This window comes from Ruditapes philippinarum, unplaced genomic scaffold, assembly GCF_026571515.1.
Source record: "Ruditapes philippinarum isolate M1 unplaced genomic scaffold, ASM2657151v2 ctg114_1_1_1_1, whole genome shotgun sequence".
Lineage (NCBI taxonomy): Eukaryota > Metazoa > Mollusca > Bivalvia > Venerida > Veneridae > Ruditapes > Ruditapes philippinarum.
This window is the reverse complement of record NW_026859562.1, coordinates 78705-100715: the sequence shown is the minus strand read 5'-3', so window position 1 is coordinate 100715 and position 22011 is coordinate 78705. Positions and strand designations below refer to the sequence as shown.

The window sequence follows — 22011 nt, the reverse complement described above, 5'->3', positions numbered from 1 at the left end:
GTGAATTTTAAGTACACTGATTTAGTGAAAGTTTGAAACTTAATTTTGCTTATCAAAGACTTTTACAAAATGATCATAGAATTTTTATACCTGTATTGATACAGGTCATGGTACCTGACGGCTTTTGTTTTTAGTCAGCGGTACGAAATGGCGCCATTGTTTTATTTCAAAATTGATCGTTAGAATGAAAAACGAGAAGTGTATATTCAGTGAAAGGATTTTTTTTAAAAAGAAGTAAAATGTAACGCTAGCTTGTCAATCGCTTGTCTCGAAGCAACGTTATGAAACAATAGAATCGCCATTTAACAAACAAGCATAGATTCCTCGAGCGTCTTATTGGAGTACGTTATAATTGTGTATTCTTATACGGATTATCTAAAAAAATTGTTCTTGTTTATTTTAAAAATGGATATATGTAAAATGGTATTGTATATTTAATATTAAAGTAATTTTTGTTTCTTATTCTAGGTTGTTTTCTCGTCACACCTAAGGACAACGGTCGTACTTTTCGAAATTTTAAAAATCAAAATGGCGGCCGATGTGCTTATAATGTAGAGCTGTTTTACGAAATTTGAAGAAACATAGAGGAACTTTTCGTTAAAGTGAACAAACAAATTATTGGGTCTTTTTATTGAAAAAAGGACTCTGAAACATTTATATTGACATAAAGCGATGGGAGTACAAGTTTTATCACCAGAGAGCCATCATTCCAAATTGCGCTCTTTGCCAAAACTCCCTAAAACTTCTCATTATTCAGTGAAACCTTTAAACTCTGTGAAACATTCCCGTGCTCTTCCGTCAGTTCCTAACTCAAACCTATCCAAGCTGGATTCAAACGTTAAGCAATCAAGGGCACTTCCAAGAGTTCCAAAACATATGGATAATAAGAAAGCTTCAAATATGGTTGCTCGACAGGGACGAACTCTTCCGGAAGTGCCATTTAGAGACTTAAAAGATAACTTTACGGCCAGTTCGAGCAGGTCGTCCACGCCTCACCTGGCACGTAACACGAGCAATTTGACGCAGAATAGTACGTCTCAACACGCAGTCGTGATACACAATACAACACAACAGCATAACACAAATACGTTAACGCATCATCACCACCATCATCACCATAAAGGTGAAAATCATCACCATAAAGGTGAAAACCATCACCATAAAGGTGAGAGTCATCATCACAAAGGCGAAAATCATCATCATAATCATCATCATCAACATGGACCTCAGCATTTGCACGTGAAAGAACATCAACACGGCAACACAACTCAAAGAACTTTGCCGAAATTACCAAAGTTGTCCCAGAAGCCCAAACCGGAACAGAACAGAATAGAATATATGCACGACGTTTATAAAAAGGAAGGGGACATATTTAGCGAAGACGGAAACTACGAACAAGCGCTGAAGAGTTATAATCTGGTATGTTGTTTTACTTAAGTCTTAAAATTAGTCAAAGTCAGTCAGTCACTCATAAAAATCCACATAATACGGTTATTGACTTTCTCTGGTATGTAAATATATTACTTTTATCATTGAAATTATGCAATTATTTATATTTGTCACAGTATATCTAAAATGTAATTTTCCAAACACTGTTAATGTATATTGTTGAAAGAAAACTGAAAAGTTGAATTCATATTCTTCACAGTTATTTATAAGTATTTTGAAAATATGACGAGTTTTGCACATTCAACAGTTTCTTTCCGAATCTTATGACAAAGTAATAGATATTGTATATTTGTATATGTAAAAGTTAACGATTATGATGAATTTCCTTCTTAAGTGGCATTGAATTGTATTGCATCTATATAGTATAGTTTATGTAAGTTATACGTTAAAATACGAACATACATAGCGACTAGTTTGAGATACAGACCCCAAACACAATAAACAAACCAAACGAAATACGAAAAAAAATTAAAAGGCAAATATTCATTAACCAAATTTTAGCTTTAGACACCATGAAATTTAAAATATGAGTTGTATGCTGCTTTAACTCCTTTAAGAGTTTAACGATACTTCATTTAATAATTAACCAACATAATGCGTTTGCGACCAGCATGGATCCAGACCAGCCTGCATGCGCATCCACGCAGTCTGATCAGGATCCATGCTGTTCGCTATCACTTTTTTACTTGTTATAGGGTTTGTAAGCGAACAGCATGGATCCTGATCAGACTGCGGGGATGCGCAGGCTGGTCTGAATCCATGCTGGTCGCAAACGTATTATGTTGGTTTCAGTCGTGACGCGGCTTTAATTACTTTGTCAACTGTTACACTAAACAACTTGTATACTGCTTAGTATAAAAACGCTGATGTAACTGGGTGTTACATACTGTCTGATTAAAATTTATTGAGTTCAAAGTTTTTGCTCAAAAATTTATTAAAAGTGCACTAAGTACGGGAAGCTTTTTCATCTCATACCGGTGGTACGCTTCCGCGACAAAATGTTCAATTAATTTTCTTTACTGTAACTTTTGTAATTCACTTCAAATTTTAAATACTTGTTCCTTAAACTAACTTATATCAATTATAAAAAACGTTCATAACTTAGCATCTGTACCCTTTCTATTTTACGTTTATTACTCAATATATTACAGTGTTTAAAATGATTTCTTGAACCTTTAATAAATGAATAACAAATACTGTAATTGTGTGTAACTATCACCATACCGTTCTTTTCTAAACAAAAAATCTAGTATGCAGCCAATTCCATTATTACAAGATTTGAGATGCGTTCATAAGGCCTATATATTTATGAAAAAAATGATCAAATAATTCATTAATGTTTGATTGAGATACTACACCACAAACGATGTTATTTTTTTTAGATAAAATCAACTTTCATTTTAATATCTCATTTATTATTCGTCCGGAAAACAAAATTTACATTTTAGAGATACTCATTAATCTTTGTTACTGAATTATTAAAATTTTTATTGCTGACAACACGTGTGCTTTGAGTAGGATGGTAACATCTCTAACTTGATATCCCTCATAATTACAATGGGCTGTTCCGATATCAAGGCAGGACGACCCCATTATACAAAATAAGCAGGTTTAATGCTTGAAACAGTCAAAGACTGAATTAAGTGGCTTAAAGTATCAACAACAACAACAACAACAATGTACATGTGAAGAAATAAATTGTATGTCATTACATTATGTGGTGTTATTTGATCTATTCATTTGAGCCGCGTCACGACAAAACCAACGTAATGCGTTTGCGACCAGCATGGATCCAGACCAGCCTGCGCATCCGCGCAGTATGATCAGGATCCATGCTTTCGCTTACAAACCCTATTACAAGTAGAGAAACTGATAGCGAACAGCATGGATCATGATCAGACTGCGCGGATGCGCAGGCTGGTCTGGATCCATGCTGGTCGCAAACGCATTACGTTGGTTTTGTCGTGACGCGGCTCATTTAACTTGATGCCACATTTATCCTCCTTGGTCCAGCTGATTCATCACTAATTTGTTCTTAAATGTACGATGTTACTAATTAATCAATGTAATATTAATGGTGGGCTGATATTACGATAATTACTCGTGACGTGATATTATGAATAATTATATTAATTATTCTCTATTTGATTTAAACCACAACAATCCTCGTTCAACACCAACTTGTCGAACTTTTTCGATTTTGATCATATTTCTATATCATGTATAGTTTTGGTGCTGGTAAATATTTAATGACTATTTTACTCGTGTGAAAGCATCAATAACTAGTTACTGTAACAATCGACGTGGAATAATTTATAGTCCATCACTTGCTGATACATCAAAATGTTTTGTACAAACATGGGAGTCATTCACGTCATATGAAGTGGATGTATAATTATTTCACGCATGAAACATAAAAATAAGAATTATTTTATGGGACAATTAACATTCCAACGTATCACAAAATGGTTTTGTTTCAAACTCTTCTTCGTCACAATACTACATGTAAAACTACATTTGTACATATTTAGCAGTGTTTAACATTACTATAAAGAACTACCCCATACCACATAAAATACCCTCATGATTTTGTTAAATTAGGTCACGCCTTCATTAAAAGGACATACATAACTATGCATCTTAAGCTGGGTTAATATTTGTACAAAATGTATAATGTTTTATAAAAAAAAAAGTGAAAAAGGAGAGTAAATGTTTGCAATACAAATCGGACCATTTCATTTAAATTTTTGAAGTAACTCATTTCTTCTCTAGATCACTTAATGACCCTGTTTTATATGTACACCCGATTCGTTCCTACCCTTCTATTTCATTCGATCTTTTTATGATCTGCAATTTCATAAACCTAATATGTATGTATAAGATCATCAATATAATGAGTAACCATTTGTCTTTAAAGTTATCTGTATACGGGCAGACGACAACTTTCTAACCCAACCACTACAGATATCTGCCCAGTATTTAATTTACTCATTGACAACATTTTAAATTTGGACCCATTGAACCAGACATCTGTTTATAATGAAAGACAGGTACATTACAAAAATGACTATAATTTGAGGGGTTTTAAGATCCCTGTAACTATAATAATAAGCCCAATAATATCGTTGCCTGTCTAAAGTATGTGATACCCCTGCTGTTAGTGGATTAAACTATTTGTATATTGAATTAACAAAGTTATTTGACAAGTAGTAGTAGCGCACTCGAACTAAATTCCATCGTAAAATTGTTAACATTTCATTAGGCAGGATCGCAACAAACATGTCAATCTATGTTATAAGTAAGTCATAAATTGTTAAATGATCATCACCTAATGCTCACAAGATTTACGTTAACTTTAAGAAAGGAGAGGTGTTTTATATCACAATATTTTTTACATTGAATAAGTAAATAAGGGTAAATGAGCCGCGTCACGACAAAACCAACATTGTGCGTTTGCGACCAGCATGGATCCAGACCAGCCTGCGTATCCGCGCAGTCTGATCAGGATCCATGCTGTTCGCTTACAAACTTTATTACAAGTAGAGAAACTGATAGCGAACAGCATGAATCCTAATCAGACTGCGCGGATGCGCAGGCTGGTCTGTATCCGTGCTAGTCGCAAACGCACTATGTTGGTTTTGTCGTGACGCGGCTCAAATGATTCTTTTTCAAGCTGCTCAAATTCTACAGCTCATACTTACTCGTAGAACCACTAAATGGCCACGAAACAAATATCTAAAAATTACATTTTTCTTCAGTTTTTAATACCTGTATCTCGAAATTTAATCATGCTATTTGTTCGGACCTCGTATCTTTTATGTTAATATTGTAGTAACAACATGTAGTTTAAAACATGAAATATATTCTTGTGCACGAACAAAATTCTTTTATAATAATGGTATTACAATAATTAAATTTATTATATACATGTACTTATAAATGAAAAATTGATGAAATAAAATGAATATTTTTTATTTCCGTATTTTCACGGTAAAAATTATTTTTAGTGCATTGAAACATATTCACAGGTGTCTTGCCGGACTACTTTCTTCTAAATTCAACCAATACATAAAATTTTAGGGAAAAAATTGTAACGTCAAGAAAACAGAAAAAAAATGTAAACAAGGGTCTTTCTATTTGAAAAACCCTGAATAAACATAATAAACAAAAAATCAAGTTGTTTCTATACATACAGGATTTATTTTCATCTTGTGGTATGAAAATTATTATATATCACTTATGGCTCCCGCCACTCATGATTTTTTTTTATACCACTGGATGAAACAAATCCCGTATTTTATATAAAAATTGATTATCCTCTATTAAACATTGAAGTCAATCGCTATAAAGTGCTATTGTAAATCCATTATTACAACATTATAAAACACACATTTGCGCTTTCTACAAAACGAAAAAAAAAATATGCCTTTAAGTCGGATTTGACTCAAATTAGTCAAATTTTTACAACTTGTGAACCGGCAAACACACTGAAAATGTTATTGCTAAAACTAAACGCTAAATGAATGAATGAATGAATGAATGAATGAATGAATGAATGAATGAATAAAATTAAACTAAAAAAACAATGATATATTCCTCTTAATATATTTTCAGGCTCTAAAATTCATTTCGGACGAGAAAACAACCATTATTGCTAGATCTCGAGTGTACCGGAAGTTGGGCAAACTAAGAAAAGCCACACAGGATGCTGACCTTGCCCTCAAACTAGATCCACTTTATCACGAGGTTTGGTTTTAATTTAATAAATATTTTTATTATATACTTATAAATGAAATATTGAAAAATATTGATGAAATAAAATGCATATTTTTACTTTATACTATCACATTTTTTTTAAAAGGGAAGTCTTCCTATTAATAAGGTTAAAAAAGAGAAAAAGTATATAATAATTTATTTTCATCTTAAATACATTATAATTCATTTTCATTTTGTGATATGAAAATTATCATGTTCCACTCGTGGCTACTGTCACTCTTGAAATATTTATTTTCATACCACTCAATGAAAATAAATCTTGTATTTATTGGGAAAAAAACATTTGAATATCCTCCATTTCTTCATGTAGCTGAACACCGTTTCAAAATGACAGATATTATAAGATATAAAAGGGACTCCACAAAGGTTTTTTGACATGATGGTACTGAAAATATTTTTTCCACAGAAATGTACCATTTGATGTAGCCCGATAGACCACTAATCTTTGTGCAAAATTTCAGATCATTCGCGCACTTCGTTTTTTTTCAGAATAATTATTCAAATTGTAAAAAATGACACAAAATGAAAAGCGTTTGAACACTTTTCACTCAAATCGGGCCAAGAAAAGCAAAAAATACGATTTACAATTTATTTCAAACTATATTTCTTAACTATCTTTGCATACATTTCTGTTTAAAGTGGCCCCGCTCATTCATGTAAGAAATTCAAATGTTATGTTTTTAGACTTATACCCTTTAATAAAAAAAATAAAAAATGTCAAAAAAACAACAATTTTTCACCAAATTCGGTGTTAGGGCATGTGTTAACATGGAAAATCTAGTTTTTGTGTAATTCCAAGGTTTTTCATCATTTTTTGTTAACCTTTTCCCTAATATAAGCGTGTTTCGACGGCTTTTTGCCCCCCCCCCCCTTTTTGAGGCCTAAAGCAGTGAAAAAATGCCCTATTTAGGCCCCAAACACTGTTTTTCGTTTGAGAATTGTTGTTAAAAAAGTGACCACTTTTTCAGCGCCGTCCCCATCCAAATGTTACACCAGGGGGTTGCCAGGGGGTTTGGGGGGTTGAAGGGTGGGGGGCGTAGTCCCCCTCATCTCCAAGAAAATTTTGGACATGTGACAGGCTAAAAATGGCCCCAGGTCGATCTTAGGGTAACTAGTAACCGACGCTGAAAAGCCTTTTACTCTATCTTAATTCATTGAGAAGTTGCAGCACTTTGAAATCAGTTTTGATGGAAAAAAACAATGCAAAATAGTGATTTTTGGCAATTTTGAGACGCCCCCCGTTGCTATGGTAACCGGAAATTTACGATTGAGCACGCTGTTACAGAGGCTATGGTGTAGCCAAGTTTCATCAGTATTGAAGCATTTTTCATAGTTTCATAGCAGTTTGAACTTGTTACAGGAGGCTTTTCAATGAAAACGGCCATTTTTCGCAATATGCTCTTGGGGTAAAAGGTTAAAGGCTGTTTTCTTGGTACACTGTTTATCTTGAATAAAGGAAATAAAATGACACTTTTTACAGATGCCTTGTAACATTTTCCAGATATTAAATAGTTTTATGTTAATGGTAATATATTCAAGCAAATACACACTTAAATGGTTCCAGAGTCTTATATAGTACATGATATATATAAATGGGGTTGGAAACTGCTCGAATAGACGCTTGAACTAAAATAGATAAATTGATAGTGGAAAAAAATGTTTATATAATTTTATCGGTGGTTTTGCATTTGGTACCTTATAGTAAGCCTTAGAGTGTTGAATTTTTTTTCACGGTTGTAGTAGGGGTCCAGGGGCAGATAGGGGTGGGTGTCTAAACACTGATACTGCCACCTGTGTCTCGGCGGTGTCCCAATGTCCGAGATCAACTGTCACATAAGCAGACAAACAAGATACGAGAGAATATACGTATCAGTAATACATTTTTTAGCTAGTGCCTGTAGTTATATTTATCTCATTCGGGCTATATTTCCCCGTATATCCCGTCAGAAACTGGTATAACTAATAATATTGCATTTCAAAATAGGTGTATTTGTGAAATTATTCTGTATGTCAAATTAGAACATTATAACATGTTTATTTATCACAGAGGAAAGTAATATATCTGTTAATCATATTACTCCCGCAAAGTTTTATGTTTAAGAATTCGGCCAACATTAGATATGTCTCATGTTCCTTCACGTGTCATTCTGTCGTCCTCAGGTATCAAATATCAAATATCCGTGTACATACATACTGCCAGTACTGTTATATTATGTGGAATTCACTATAAGAGATACTGTTGCCTCTTTCACACACAAAAATGTTGACTGACGAACGCCCGATTATGAAAATTATACAAAGCATCATATCCGTTTATTTGATGATTCTGTTGAATTCAGCATTTGATGTCTAAATTAAAGTTTTTATCTGTTAATTTGAACAGTGTCACCTTCTATTGTCGTAGGTCACGCATTGAACCTTAAAACAAAGTAATCAGACAACTGCGATTTCGAATAAAGCAATTAACTACGCGTGAAATATTATCACGATAAAAGCTTTTATTTTTAGAGGCTATTTAAAACTTGAGTGAAAGCCAAGTTGTACTAAACAAAAAACAACATGTTGACAGTATTAAAGGCACATTATGCTTTAGAAATGAAAATGTAAAGTTATGGTTTTGAAACATATAAGATGCTTTTTAGCTGAATGAAAAAGCACTAAATGTAAGAAAAATGTCATAAAGGCAGAAAGATGTAATCAAAATAGTATTTTGACTTCCATACATAATACTAAATTACTATAAATGTACTAACTGCAACAGAAGAAGGAGACAGTTCAGATGATTGTCCACTAAGTAACTTGTTGGGAACTATAAAAAAATAAATGGGGAAAAAAAGCTTTTGAGAAATAAAAATGAAAGGATTTCTTGACCTTAATGGGCCTTTAAAATTATCGATCTTCAAAATATCGTACCGTGTTGTAGAGAATTAAGGCACTATATTTTATACCCTTGAAATCAAAGTTCTTTTGCTATAAAGAATGGAATTAGTTAATTTTACCCAATATGTTCAACTTCTACTGTTCACTTACTTGTCCAGATTAATCATAACAATTTTGGTTTTCTTCATATTTAATAAATATATATCACCCTATTTTAACATTTGATTACATTTACAAAGATGGAGGTATTTATTTGTTTACGTAGTCTAGGTAAAGTAAATGACATATGATATTAGGATGAATCTGTGTGCTTCATCTTTTATGATGACCATTATATTATAAATATATATTTTGACATTTTTTGCATATGTTTATCTATATCCGCGATTATAAGACTAGTAGGTTATTACATGAGCGCTGTATAAATTATATAAAGTACACATTTGTAAATATGTATTCGGCCAGTTTTTCTTTACTTTATTATTTAGTATTAAAGATATTTTTCTTTTCTTTCCTTTGCAATATTGTCTACATGGTCTGAATTCTTAAAATAAATTAAACATGTCAATCACCCAGTGTAAGATATATGTAATTGTATGTATTAAATATTTACATGTGCAGTGTATGTTTTTATAACAGCAATATTTCTATATTTTTTGAATGTATTGTAAATATGATGAGGTAATTTGTCATACTTTTCTCATGTATGTTATGTATATTATGTCATACATTGTAACAACGTATTAGCGATGAACATGTATATATGTTTGTGCCAAATAAAATCTTTGTTCTGTTCTGTTCTTGTGACAATTCAACTACTAATTTAAACTGCTAATTTGTGGACCTCTGGCTGTTATTTGCCAAAAATGATACAAGTTAACGCTGGTCAAGAAGCTTAATCCAGGTTACTGTGAGCAAAGTAAATCAACAAGAAAAAAAAAACATTGAACAAATACTTACATCGGGAGGGGATATCTTGATAGTTTATTTGCTCATAAGATCATGTTCAGTTGTTCGGCAAATAGCTGATCTGATACCAAATTGCAAATGATATAGAGATGTCCGTAAAAATGAGACTCATTCTTGAAGACATTTTGTTTTGCTCTTCTTTTCCATCTGTAAGATACATTTCATCTCTAAAGTTATATTCGACACCAAAAATATGTGTACATTATTATATTAACAGGGACTGCTGCAGAAGGCGGAGCTGTTGTTAGAACAAGGTGACTATGAGAACGCCTTAAACTATTTCCAGAAGGGAGCAAGAATGAGACCGGACAAAGATGACTTCCATGACGGTATAGAGAAGGCTAAACACGGACTGTCCGAGAACCATAAAGGTTTATATTTGATAAATTCTAGTTTAAATGTCATGTTGCTATAGAAACGAGATATTTTTACTAAATTCTTGATGGTTATTGCATTTCTGACTTGATGATTCAAGTGTTTGGTATCTCTTAAAGTCCATTAAAACAGAAATAATTAAAATGTTTAATGTCAAATGAATAATGTTTTCTAGATGATAAACAGATGTCACCAGCATTTAGAACAGTTCGTTATCAAGATGTTATCTTGATACAATATTTGTTGTCACTCTTGAAGTTCCAGGTAAAAGATAACCAAGCATTAGACAAGAAAACATCTCTTTTGCAAGAAAGTTCTTACACAAACACCTTTTAACGACGAACCAATTGTTTAAGACAAATCTGTATATTTTGTGTTAATTTGGAGCCCCTATTTTAAAGTGTATAAAGCTATATATCTGATGAAAAAAATATTGTTTGGATTTTAAAAAAGAATACTTCCAAAATGCTTGCACGAAATAAAAATGGCAATACTTTCCCTTAAAGCGGGTGACACATGTACAAAGTCATTGCTTAACGGATAAAATCCTACTTAAAATGGCAAAATGATAATTTGTTCCGCAACATTTCATTCTGTTTACGTACATTTTTCATGTGTATTAATAAAAGAGACATTCTATGTTACAACTTTTTCGGGAATCAACCATATAATAATGAAACCAATATAATTTTACTGTTGATAAATAAGTAATTAGAACACATTTAGCTTATCTGAACTAGATTCTGGGATTGACTTCTTTTAACAAACCAGAGAATAAATCATGGTCGTGATGCCATTATTACTCGAGCCCATGATCACTTTGTTACGAGGCAGACACCTTGTGTAACGATTTTAAAAGTTCTAATGTACAAGCAGATTTCTGGTAAAATTCTCTATTTCAGTCGCCAGGAAAAGGAAAAACACCTTAAGTCCTGAAGATATTACACAGCAGAAAAAGGTATTTTCTTTCTTACCTTCATATTTTTCACTTTATTTTGTTAAAAATAAATGGTGATTTATAAAGTTTACTTGATGTATGGACGCTCTGAAACAAAGTTCTTAAGCAAAGAAATATATCATTATTCTATTTCACCACTAAAAGAAATTGATATAAATACTATCTAAAATATCGTTAAGATTTGTTAATTTTAGTTAATATAATACTTATGTGCAGATTACGATGAGTTTTTACAGCAACAAGTCTATTTTAGTCTAAAGATAAGTCCGAGAAGGCACGGAAGAACCGCGACAACATAAATGCGCAGTCTCAAAGGTCCAACTCCCGTATGAGTGACGACGTTCACAATAACTCCTATGGCTCTAACGCCTCAACCAATAGAGAGTCCGTTATAGTAGAGGAAGAACCGCCCACCATCGTTCCGGTCCCACCTCCTCAGCCGCCACCTGCAACTATGCGTGCCAAACTTGGGCGTCAAATGACACCGATGCCGGGAAGACGAAAAGCACTTGTAATATTTTCTTTAATTTTCAAATTACAATAGTGACACGTGCATAATGTATCATTATCAGAATCTTAATCTATTTAAACAAATATGAACCAATATTAAATGGTTTATCATAATAATCAACTAAAACCATAATTTACTTATTTTGAACGCTTTCAAAAATATCTACGTTTTTGCTATTACGTAGTCTAGGTTAGTATAAGTTTCTAACATATCTTTTGCAAAGGTAAGAAATTTGAAGGCGTACAGTATACAATTACAATTTATAAAATGAAATAGAAATCGCACTCATTTATTAAAATAAACAATTTGGTCATTCAAGGCTATGCAACAACAACAGCAGCAGCCACAACAACCTACAGTACCGCCCACTGTAGATGATGTTGATGAGGACATGATGAAGCAAATACTTGGCTCCATGTACAAAGATCGGGAATATCTGGAGAAATTTCTCGATGAGTCTGGTAAATATAGCTTACATACGCGTATAAACCAATGAAATATAATGACACGGTTTAAAAAGAAATAACGGAATAATCACCCGGCTGTCAAAATCCAGTGTAAACTGTTATGGTAAAAGCCAGTGACTTACTATATGAAGAACTTTATATATAGATTTATGTCCAGCATATCTTAATTGTGTTTAAGTTTGTTTAAGCATGTACTTTGACAACACGAATCAACATATGTCTTTCAATATATGTCTTTTCTGATGTGATTAACGGGAAGAGATGATGACAGTGTCTTGGCAAACTGCTGTGTTAAGGAAATAAACATTTAATTGTCTATAATAAATGACAAAACTGTGTAAGAAAATGTATCAGCAGAGCAGACAAAGCATTTAAACTATATGTAAAAAAATGTACTGTATTTTTTTCTGATCTTGTTAACATTGTATATTCTTTGTGCCATAAAATCATATTTATAAGTGCATAGATTTTCAATCTGCAATATTATTTCAGAGGGTATCAGTTTACCTAACAAAATGAATGTTGGGCCAACAGCACAGAACGGTCTTCATTTTCTCTACGATCGTGTTTTGAACTGGGTCAGAAAAGGTGATCCCGTGCCGACAGTAGGCCCTACACCTCTACCCCGAGAGACAAAGACGTCGGCTAAACGGAAGACTATGATCCATGGGTCATCAGGTAAATAAAGCTATACATATGATGATACAAATCGTGCACTTTTATTAGATATTTCAATGAATAAATTTGATAATACCGCTTTCTTGTCCTTTATTTACAATAACATGTACTAGTACTTTGATAAAAATGTAGAATCTGAACCTTTCATAGAAATTGATCTTCTTAAAAAATAAGGTAAGATGATTATTTGTTTTATAACGTAATACGTTTTTATGTTATCACGTCATAATAAAATAAAATAGAAACTGATTTATACTCATTTACTTTTATGCTGACTGCAAGGTAATTTACCCATGCGACCACAGTGCCATCATATCATGATCTGTAACGTTTTCAGATAAAAACCCACAATGCAATGTTTACCAAAGCAGTCATAAGCATACCCTCATTTTTTTCTAGGCGGGCAAAAACCGCAACACTAGCAAAAAATGGTCCATGTATAATCACAGTTGGGCTATTGTCCTCCAATAATATTATTTGGTGTTTTGTCGGTCTAGAGGCTAGAAAGATTTGAGGGTGGCGTTTGTGCCTATGAATATTTGTGTGGCTGGGTTTTGTCAGTCTCCCGGTATGCACTGTTCGCTTTTCATTCAGTACACATTTGAGCCGCGTCACGACAAAACCAACATAGTGGGTTTGCGACCAGCATGGATATAGACCAGCCTGCGCATCCGCGCAGTCTGATCAGGATCCATGCTGTTCGCTTACCAACTCTTTTACAATAGAGAACCTGATAGCGAACAGCATGGATCCTGATCAGACTGCGCGGATGCGCAGGCTGGTCTATATCCATGCTGGTCGCAAACCCACTATGTTGGTTTTGTCATGACGTGGCTCATTTTGATTTTTTCTTTAAACTGATGAAGGTATTGTCCAAATTGAAAATATTTTAGCATGGACACTAGCAGAAAGTATAATGACTGTTATTTTATTTGTGACAGCAGTGGAGAGTTTGCTTGAAGAGCAAGACAAGGAAAATGAGTCACGTAAACGTAAACACTACAAGAAGAAAGCGCAATCTAAGGCCCCACACACCTGGTATAATTACCTGGAGAACAAGAAAGTGGAGGAAGCCCAAGAGCGGAAGCATGCGCGCAATGTGTTTCTACATGTTGTCGAAGGTAAATCAAAAATACATCTTTAAGCGCATAAAGATAGGTCAGGAAAACAATGCAGACATTTACAAAATTGTATACCATGTAGTACAATAAGGACTGCATGCATTTGATAATGTTCAATTTTGTGAAAATGTACCAAAAAGAAACTCTCTGATGCTTATTCGTTTCAATGGAAAAACGCACGGTGAAATAGATGATATTCATGATTATAATTATGATAAAATCAATTATGAATATCATGATTAAAAAAATTACAAGATATTGTGAAATAAGTTCAGTCTTAAATATTTTTTCCGTTAAAGATGTGAATATTAGTTGTATATATTAAACTAAATCGATTGTTGTAATAGGTCGTAAAATAAAGCCTAAAGAACATTCAAATCTAGACATGAAAAGATCAAAGCAGGACCCGGAAAGAAGAAGTAAGGATGGTAAACTGCGGAAGAATAAAGAGTACGATAGCAAGGAATCTTTGAGCCAACAATTCCTGTTCAAATCATACCGACCTGGAAGTGACCTTCGCAACAGCGACGAAAGGTTCGAGCATAGCACTGATCTCATTATTTCTTATATGAATAATTGTGTAATTAATGTTTGACATGTTCTCAGAGAAATTTCGATTGATATTGTTTTTGGCATCTCATGAAAACATTAGATATCTGAATGTATGTCATTAAATGAAATGTAGTTTTTACATCTGCAAAATAGCTAGGGGAGTCTTCTGATCATCTTTTTTTGCGATAAGGTAATATATTGACATGTAAATAATAAGGAATGATAATAAATTAGTTACGACTTTGAATTATTTGAAATTATTTTACAGCAAAGGGACAGCTATGGACACCAGTGACCAGGAGAAGCCTATTCAAACAAGAACACCCCCGAAAAAGTTGAGAAACTTTGGTGGTCAGAAGGATAGACTAGAAAGACGCCGAATAGCTGTAGGAAAATACGTTGCCAAGGAAATGGAGGAAATTGAAATGTGTAAGACAAAATGTTTCATGAATAAGTCATCAAGTATACCTATAGTATTAAACATGCGCTGAATAAATATTATACTTTAGATATATAACGTTTTACGAATTACGCCATATATATTTAATTAACTAAAATGACTGTTTACTACGTAACATGGAAAATATATTTGTTATAGTATATAACATTTTGGTTAGATTCAATGTCACATTCGGACGGTTTGTAATTGTTATTTATCCATCGTGGAATAATTTAAACATGTATAACATTTTGATTATCTTTACAGTATATGCAGACGGACAGTACGACGCCTGTGGCGATAAAGCTGCACACCTTCTGAAGATTCTTGACACAGAAGACTTGCCCGACAAACACGTGCATATGTCATCATTACACAGTTACCTTGGCAACGTGTGCATGAGCAAAAAGGATTATGAAAGGGGTCTTGACCATCATAATAAAGATCTTGCAATTGGAGAGAAACAGTAAATAAATGAGATGAGATTGTTAAATGTTTGTTAATTAAGACGTTTAAAAGCTTTTGTACTGCAATGTTGTAGAAGGTAGCGGTGGCTAAGTGGTTTATGTGTCCGTCCCTCAACCCAAGGGATCGTGGGTTTGACCCCTACTTATGTCATGATTATGTTTTCTTAGATGACACCAGGTCTCGAGGTTATAAAGCTTTTTCTGGGCTTTTCCTTAAATCTCAGAACTTTTTTATGTCAAAGTACAATCTGTGCTTAATTCTGACTAACCAGAAATTGTGATTTAATCACCTGTATCTGGGACCAATAGTACTGGTTAGTTGCAGGAAGTGGACTCGAGAATGTTTCAAATTAGGTACAAGCTGAGCTAGAATAAATATACGTATGTTCAAACGAATCTTATAGTAATAGCGTCACGGGTTATTTGTCTTGTAATATCTCATTCATCAAATGATTAAGATATAGAAAATTATGCGTTCAATGTTTAATGTTGATTACAATTATCATGTTTTTATGTTATATTTCAGCAAATTAGATGATGCGATTTCACGTGCACTTGGTAACCTTGGTAGAGTGTTCGTTGTTCAGAAGCGACATCAAGAAGCCTTAGACGTGTAAGTATCTCTTGATATTCTCGAACTGAATAAATGTGATGATTTTGTGTATGCTAAACAAAAGATAACATATTGAGATATTAGAACACAGAAAGATATATTTACTACATGTATTTGATTTTCAGGTTTCTCCGAAAGACTCCTATGTGTGCATCACGTATAGAGACTGCTTGGCTGTTTCACGAGATTGGTAACTGTTTTCTGGCTCTCGGTGACTTTGAATATGCCAAAGATGCCGCGAAAAAGTCTCTGGAGGCCGCTGAAGAGGCTGTTGAATGGAGTTATCAGTTACAGTCATGTGTCCTTATGGGTGTCGCAGAAGGTAAATTATATTATATATACTATCTGTTTTGTGTTAGATGTGTTTTTTTATTTCATGATTACTGATGGAACTTATTTTCGAGTAAAATTCTTTCTTGATTATTTTTTTATTTACTTTCAGTGAAATTAAAGCAGTACCATGCCGCTTTTAACACATTTGAGAAGGCGTTGGATCAAGCAAGATTACAAGGTAAAATCAGCACACTCTTTATATAACAGTGCGATTATTCATAACTCATACAGTATTTGAAACGCAGAACAATTCAAATGGAATAATGCAACTCGAATTTATGTAAACCTTTTTTATATTTACACACACATATATAATGTATGTTTACATTTATACATCATTTATTACATTAATATTTATGTTGCAGGTGACGAAAAGGCAGAAGACGCCATCAGAGAAGCTCTACAAGACGTGAATGACCGTATTGTGGAGGAAATGCGCACCAAAGGTCCGATGAATTTCCCAGAATCTCGGTCTGATAATTTCATGACACCAATCTCTCGCGATAATACGACAATTTCAGAATATCAAATGCAGGGTTTATCGAGATCACGTGCTGAAATCGCGAGGATGCATGCAAACTTAGGGTATCGCTGTCGGGCAGACTATGCAAAAACTCCAGCAGCCCAATCGGAATATTCTAGCATTCTTATTCCAGAAGATGATGGCGATGTGTCGCTAACTGACACTGTAGGGGATGTAAATGATCTAAACCTAGATCTAGAAAGACTACGGACGGAGTCTACCTTGTTTGGATCATCAATTGATCTCCGAGACCATATCAGATCGGAAACATTTGTGTCAGGAAAAGGAAAATGAACATCATTGGTGCTTTGATGAAAGCTACAGTGCCTTAAAGTTCCATTAGCCATTTGCTATAAAGTTTCGGAGTTTCGGTTATTTCGCTTTCGTTTAATTTAATAGAAATTTCATAGAAAATGGTTATGACTAAAAGCTTAATTGATAATAGAACTGACATATGACCGATGCTGTGTGCTATTTCATTCCAATTTTCGGACGTAGTGTTGCTCATGCGCAGCTTTACTGAATGAAGTTTCTTTAGACAGCATCTATTGTCATTTATTTTCTTCAATATTGAAATCTACTAAGAGTTTTCTACCTTTATTTTAATTTCGATGAAAGGTAAATCCCACTCGGACAGTTGGTAGATTTAGTGATACATGCTGCCATGTTGCTTGAATTCTCCCCGTCGTTTTCGAGCTGTTTAATCTTTATTGAGGGGAGAATTCCAGCAGGAACGGCTCCTGATACCGACACTGACCTGCTGCACATTGCTACATTTGTGCGTATTTCTATGATGACAATGGTTGTTAAAAGTGATATATTTGAAACGCTGTGCCAAATATTGGACATTATGATACCGTATTTGTTAGTTTTTGTTTAGACATTTCGTGATGTTTTGTGAGTGTCGTTATATGTCTGTGTATGTAACAAAATGTACTTGTAAAGGAAAACTTACTGACCAATTTGTAAACATGCAGTGTTTGTAGTAATAAGACATCTTACACTGACAAAAGAGTAGGGCAAAACTATTCTTCTAGTATCTTTTAAACTACTCTGTTAAAATAACTGTAAGTTGCAGCTTTTTCTTTTAAATTTTCCTTGTTTTGTCTTGTTCTAGTCAACTGTTTGTCTCCCTTTTATTGTTTATGAAGATACTGTTGTCTTGCCGATATGATTTTAATTGTATTGATATATACACACAACTGTGATATTATTATCTTTTTCTTTACATGTATAAATAATTTCTACTCCAATTAAGTTTATATGAATTTTGTAAATAAATGTTTTTTGCAGCATCCCGTTAGTTATCTCTATGAAGTAGAAAAAAATGAAAAGTGAAATACATGTATATAATTTTATGACAAGTGGTCATTAGAAATGCATATTGAACGACTTTAAACAGTTCTTATATAGTGTTACGTTGTAAATTACCCTCCCTATTCCCCCGCTTTGATTTGAACGTGTCAGTATTTAATATAAATTGAAAAGGTAACTCTAGAAAAGACACCAATTGATTTTAAGAACGCGTCTGTATTTCATGGAAATATTAAAAATTATATAATCTGAAAAGCAAGGGATCCATTAAGAGCAACAGAAACAAGAAATAATATATGAAAACTTCAAGATCAGTTACTTTCTAAAATTAGTGTCAATGCAATCTACCGGTACCTTTCATGAAAAGTGTTTCACTAAAATTATTAAAATATGAAATACTAAACCTATATGTACGTTACGTATTTCTCTGCTGTTCTGCATAATATATTGAAAATAAGCAATGTTTTGGAAAATCTCTGTTGCCATATACCTTCCAAAACATTAATCGAAAATTTGATAATTGAGTTTTACAAGAAACTTTTATTTTGATACTACTTTTAATATTTATCTTTTTTAAAATTAGTTTGATAACATTACATAAATTGTTCCCTTTGTAGAAAACATATCCCTGGTGCACCAAGAAAATGTACATTTCTCCGGCAAATTATCTTTCAAAACATTAGCGATTTCATTTGTCGACTCTGTCGCTACATAACGGACATTATAGTTCAGAGTCTGTTATTTCATTACTTACTGCTTGTACACTTAGCAAATCTTATAAGTGTGCACCATTTATGTCCTTATAACTTTCGTTTATCAATATATTTCTGCAAAATTTTGTGTACTACCTATTGGCTGCATTCCCACACTTTTCCCGTGTTCAGGCATGTCAATTTTATTTATGAGGTGTGTTCAACCATGAACGAACGGAATTCACAAAATGCACGAACAATTGTCAGAATGGGTGAAATAAAATTGCACATGATATTCTCGGATACGATAGAGGTCCACGTATCAGAAAAACACCACATGGGTAGATTATCTATACAACAGCATGACATAGCCCTAGGATTGGTCAACGCTGGTGTACACCAAACACAGGTTGGTAACAAAATTTATTTGTTTAAATATAATTTTAATTCCTTTGCATTGTAAAAGCCGAATATCATTTAAATTCAGTTTCTACCTAAGACAAACATAAATGCATATTTTTTTATTTACGTATCACATGTATGTATCATTTGTAGGTTGCGCCTCGCATGGTTGTACACCGAAATATTTTCAAAAGGCTAATCATTGAGTACAGAGCAACTGGCATCGTTGGTAACCTTCCTCGCCGACACCATTATTCCAAAATTCCAAAATTATCAACAACGGTATGTTACATCGATGTGACGACACTGCCAGGCTGTAATACACAGTCAGGGCGGGCACATATGGTATCAGGGCATCATTTTGCAACATCGACTTTTGACACGCATTCACATATTTTAGTAATACATCTTAAATTTGTATCTTGAATGAAAAAAAAATGAATAAAAATGATACTGTGTCTCTTTTCTGTATTTATTCAAAATTTCAGCATGATCGGGCAAATATTGATACACCTATGAAACCATTTATACATGCACACTTATAAGATTTGTTAAGTGTATGTTCTGGATATTTCTATCTTCGGCAGATCCTGAACGTAAGTCACTATTGTTGGATGTTGTTTCATGAACATCTATACTCGTATCTTCTCGTCCGCATACATACTTTTTTATTTTTTTCCGCAAAACTATAAAAATGAAAATGAAAACTAAGAAAACAATACTTAAAATAATGATCGTTGTCAAATAAGAACGAACTTCAGATATGGTGCTATGCATGATATCATTTGAATTTTGTGTAGATGGGAATGCTTTCTTGTCAGTTGTTTTGATTGGCGATTGCTCATCAATATTTAAATCATCATCTTCACAGACATATCTCTTATCCGACGACCTTTCAGCAGGATCAAACACGAGGGTGTTGTTTACGTTAATTAATGATAGACAAGTAGTACTTTTCTTTAAAACTTCCGTATCCCGAAATTCAGTTAAAATGAAATTTCGGAACAAACCTGTCCAAACTGATACAGTACCTATTGACTGGAGTATTTTCGTCTTTAAATTAGAAAGTAATAAGCCTTGGAGATTTGTGTAATATTGTCTAAAGTTTTTAAGAGAAGAAATCCACGTGGACGGCCCTTGATGATAACAAAAACCGAAACCAGGAATAGCACATGAACGTACCACTACAGTTGCCATTGAATGAACTACCATCATCCCTTTTAGTACAAATAAATCCAGTTTCTTTTAAGAAACATGACCCGGTAAAGTAACCTACTTCTTTACCATCATCATGTTTAATAAACACACTGACCAAAGTGCCTTTTTGAAGACGGCTTCCAAGTTATATGACCAATGGCAATTATTTCATATACATGTATTTTTGCATTCTCCAATTTCTTCGAAAATGTCTCACCAGGACTAAAATTTGGCAAGAAAAAGTGTTAGTTTACATTCAGATTCGTTTGTTAGTGTTAACCAATTGTGAAATAAAACCTCATAGGAAACACAATAGCATATGTTATCTGCTATACCAATGAAAGAATAAGTTAGTCTTGAACTTCGCTTTAAACAGTCATAAATGCTTTTTGATTGATACTTCCTAAGCAGTCCTTGTTTTGCATTTACATAGCATCCATATCATCGAACAAATTTATCTGAAAATGTAACATTCTCTGATATCCATGCTGATGCACCTTTATTCACATGATTGTTTCCATCCCAACGGCGTCCCGAGTTAAATCCATTCCTTTTTATTTAGGGTGGGTGCCTTACTAAAACTTAACATTATTGGCTGTAAACTTGTGTCCCGCCTACACTGATTTGAACACATCCTTGTACATGATAAAAAGATATATATTATTAAATAAATCAATAAAACTTTGAGATATATTGTTTATATCGTTTAGATATAGTTATAGTGGGCTTATTATGAGGCGAATGTATACAAGTCATGGGCCAAATTATATACAATGTATGGAAATGTTGATCAATATGACAAACTGACTCTATATGGTTTCTTTATACATCGTACAATTGATAGATTTAGTCGTAAAGCCAGGGAATACAGGGAATACAAATACAAACTGAAACAGCGCATGTTTTACGATTTTATTTAAAGTTTGTTTGCACTCCGGACTCGGTTCTCACGAGTATACAGTGGAACTGAAATACATCAATGCTAAGAACTAGCGTAGTTTTGATATGACGCCCTGTACTTTATTTGTCCAAACGGTTGACCGGTGATTAGTTTTTTAAGAAATCACTGTAGTCAGTTTTGGATGGATTATTTCACAAAGATAATAAATCTCCAGATATTTTACTAATCCAATGAATAACATTGTCAGCTTTTGTAATTTTGCTGCATGCCTGTTATAAGGAAATACATGGACAGCCTTGTGGAATATTGGCATAATCATAAGGTCAGAAAAGTAGCGTATTCTGAATGCCCAGGGAAAATTCCCGAAGTATTGCACAGTGTTTCCAAAATGAAA

General features: G+C 33.4%; 1 protein-coding gene across 1 annotated transcript; it reads left to right on the top strand.

Moving 5' to 3' along the window:
- The first annotated feature begins 218 nt into the window (after nt 1–218).
- LOC132757001 (outer dynein arm-docking complex subunit 4-like) lies at nt 219–18403 on the top strand. The gene is made up of 16 exons (XM_060748168.1): nt 219–341; nt 469–1419; nt 6064–6195; nt 10292–10445; nt 11352–11407; nt 11661–11918; nt 12238–12379; nt 12878–13063; nt 14008–14184; nt 14532–14718; nt 15005–15165; nt 15443–15641; nt 16169–16255; nt 16381–16577; nt 16698–16766; nt 16954–18403. The coding sequence occupies exons 2-16, from the start codon at nt 673–675 to the stop codon at nt 17403–17405; spliced, it is 3204 nt and encodes a 1067-aa protein (XP_060604151.1). The 5' UTR covers nt 219–341; nt 469–672; the 3' UTR covers nt 17406–18403.
- The last annotated feature ends 3608 nt before the right edge of the window (nt 18404–22011 follow it).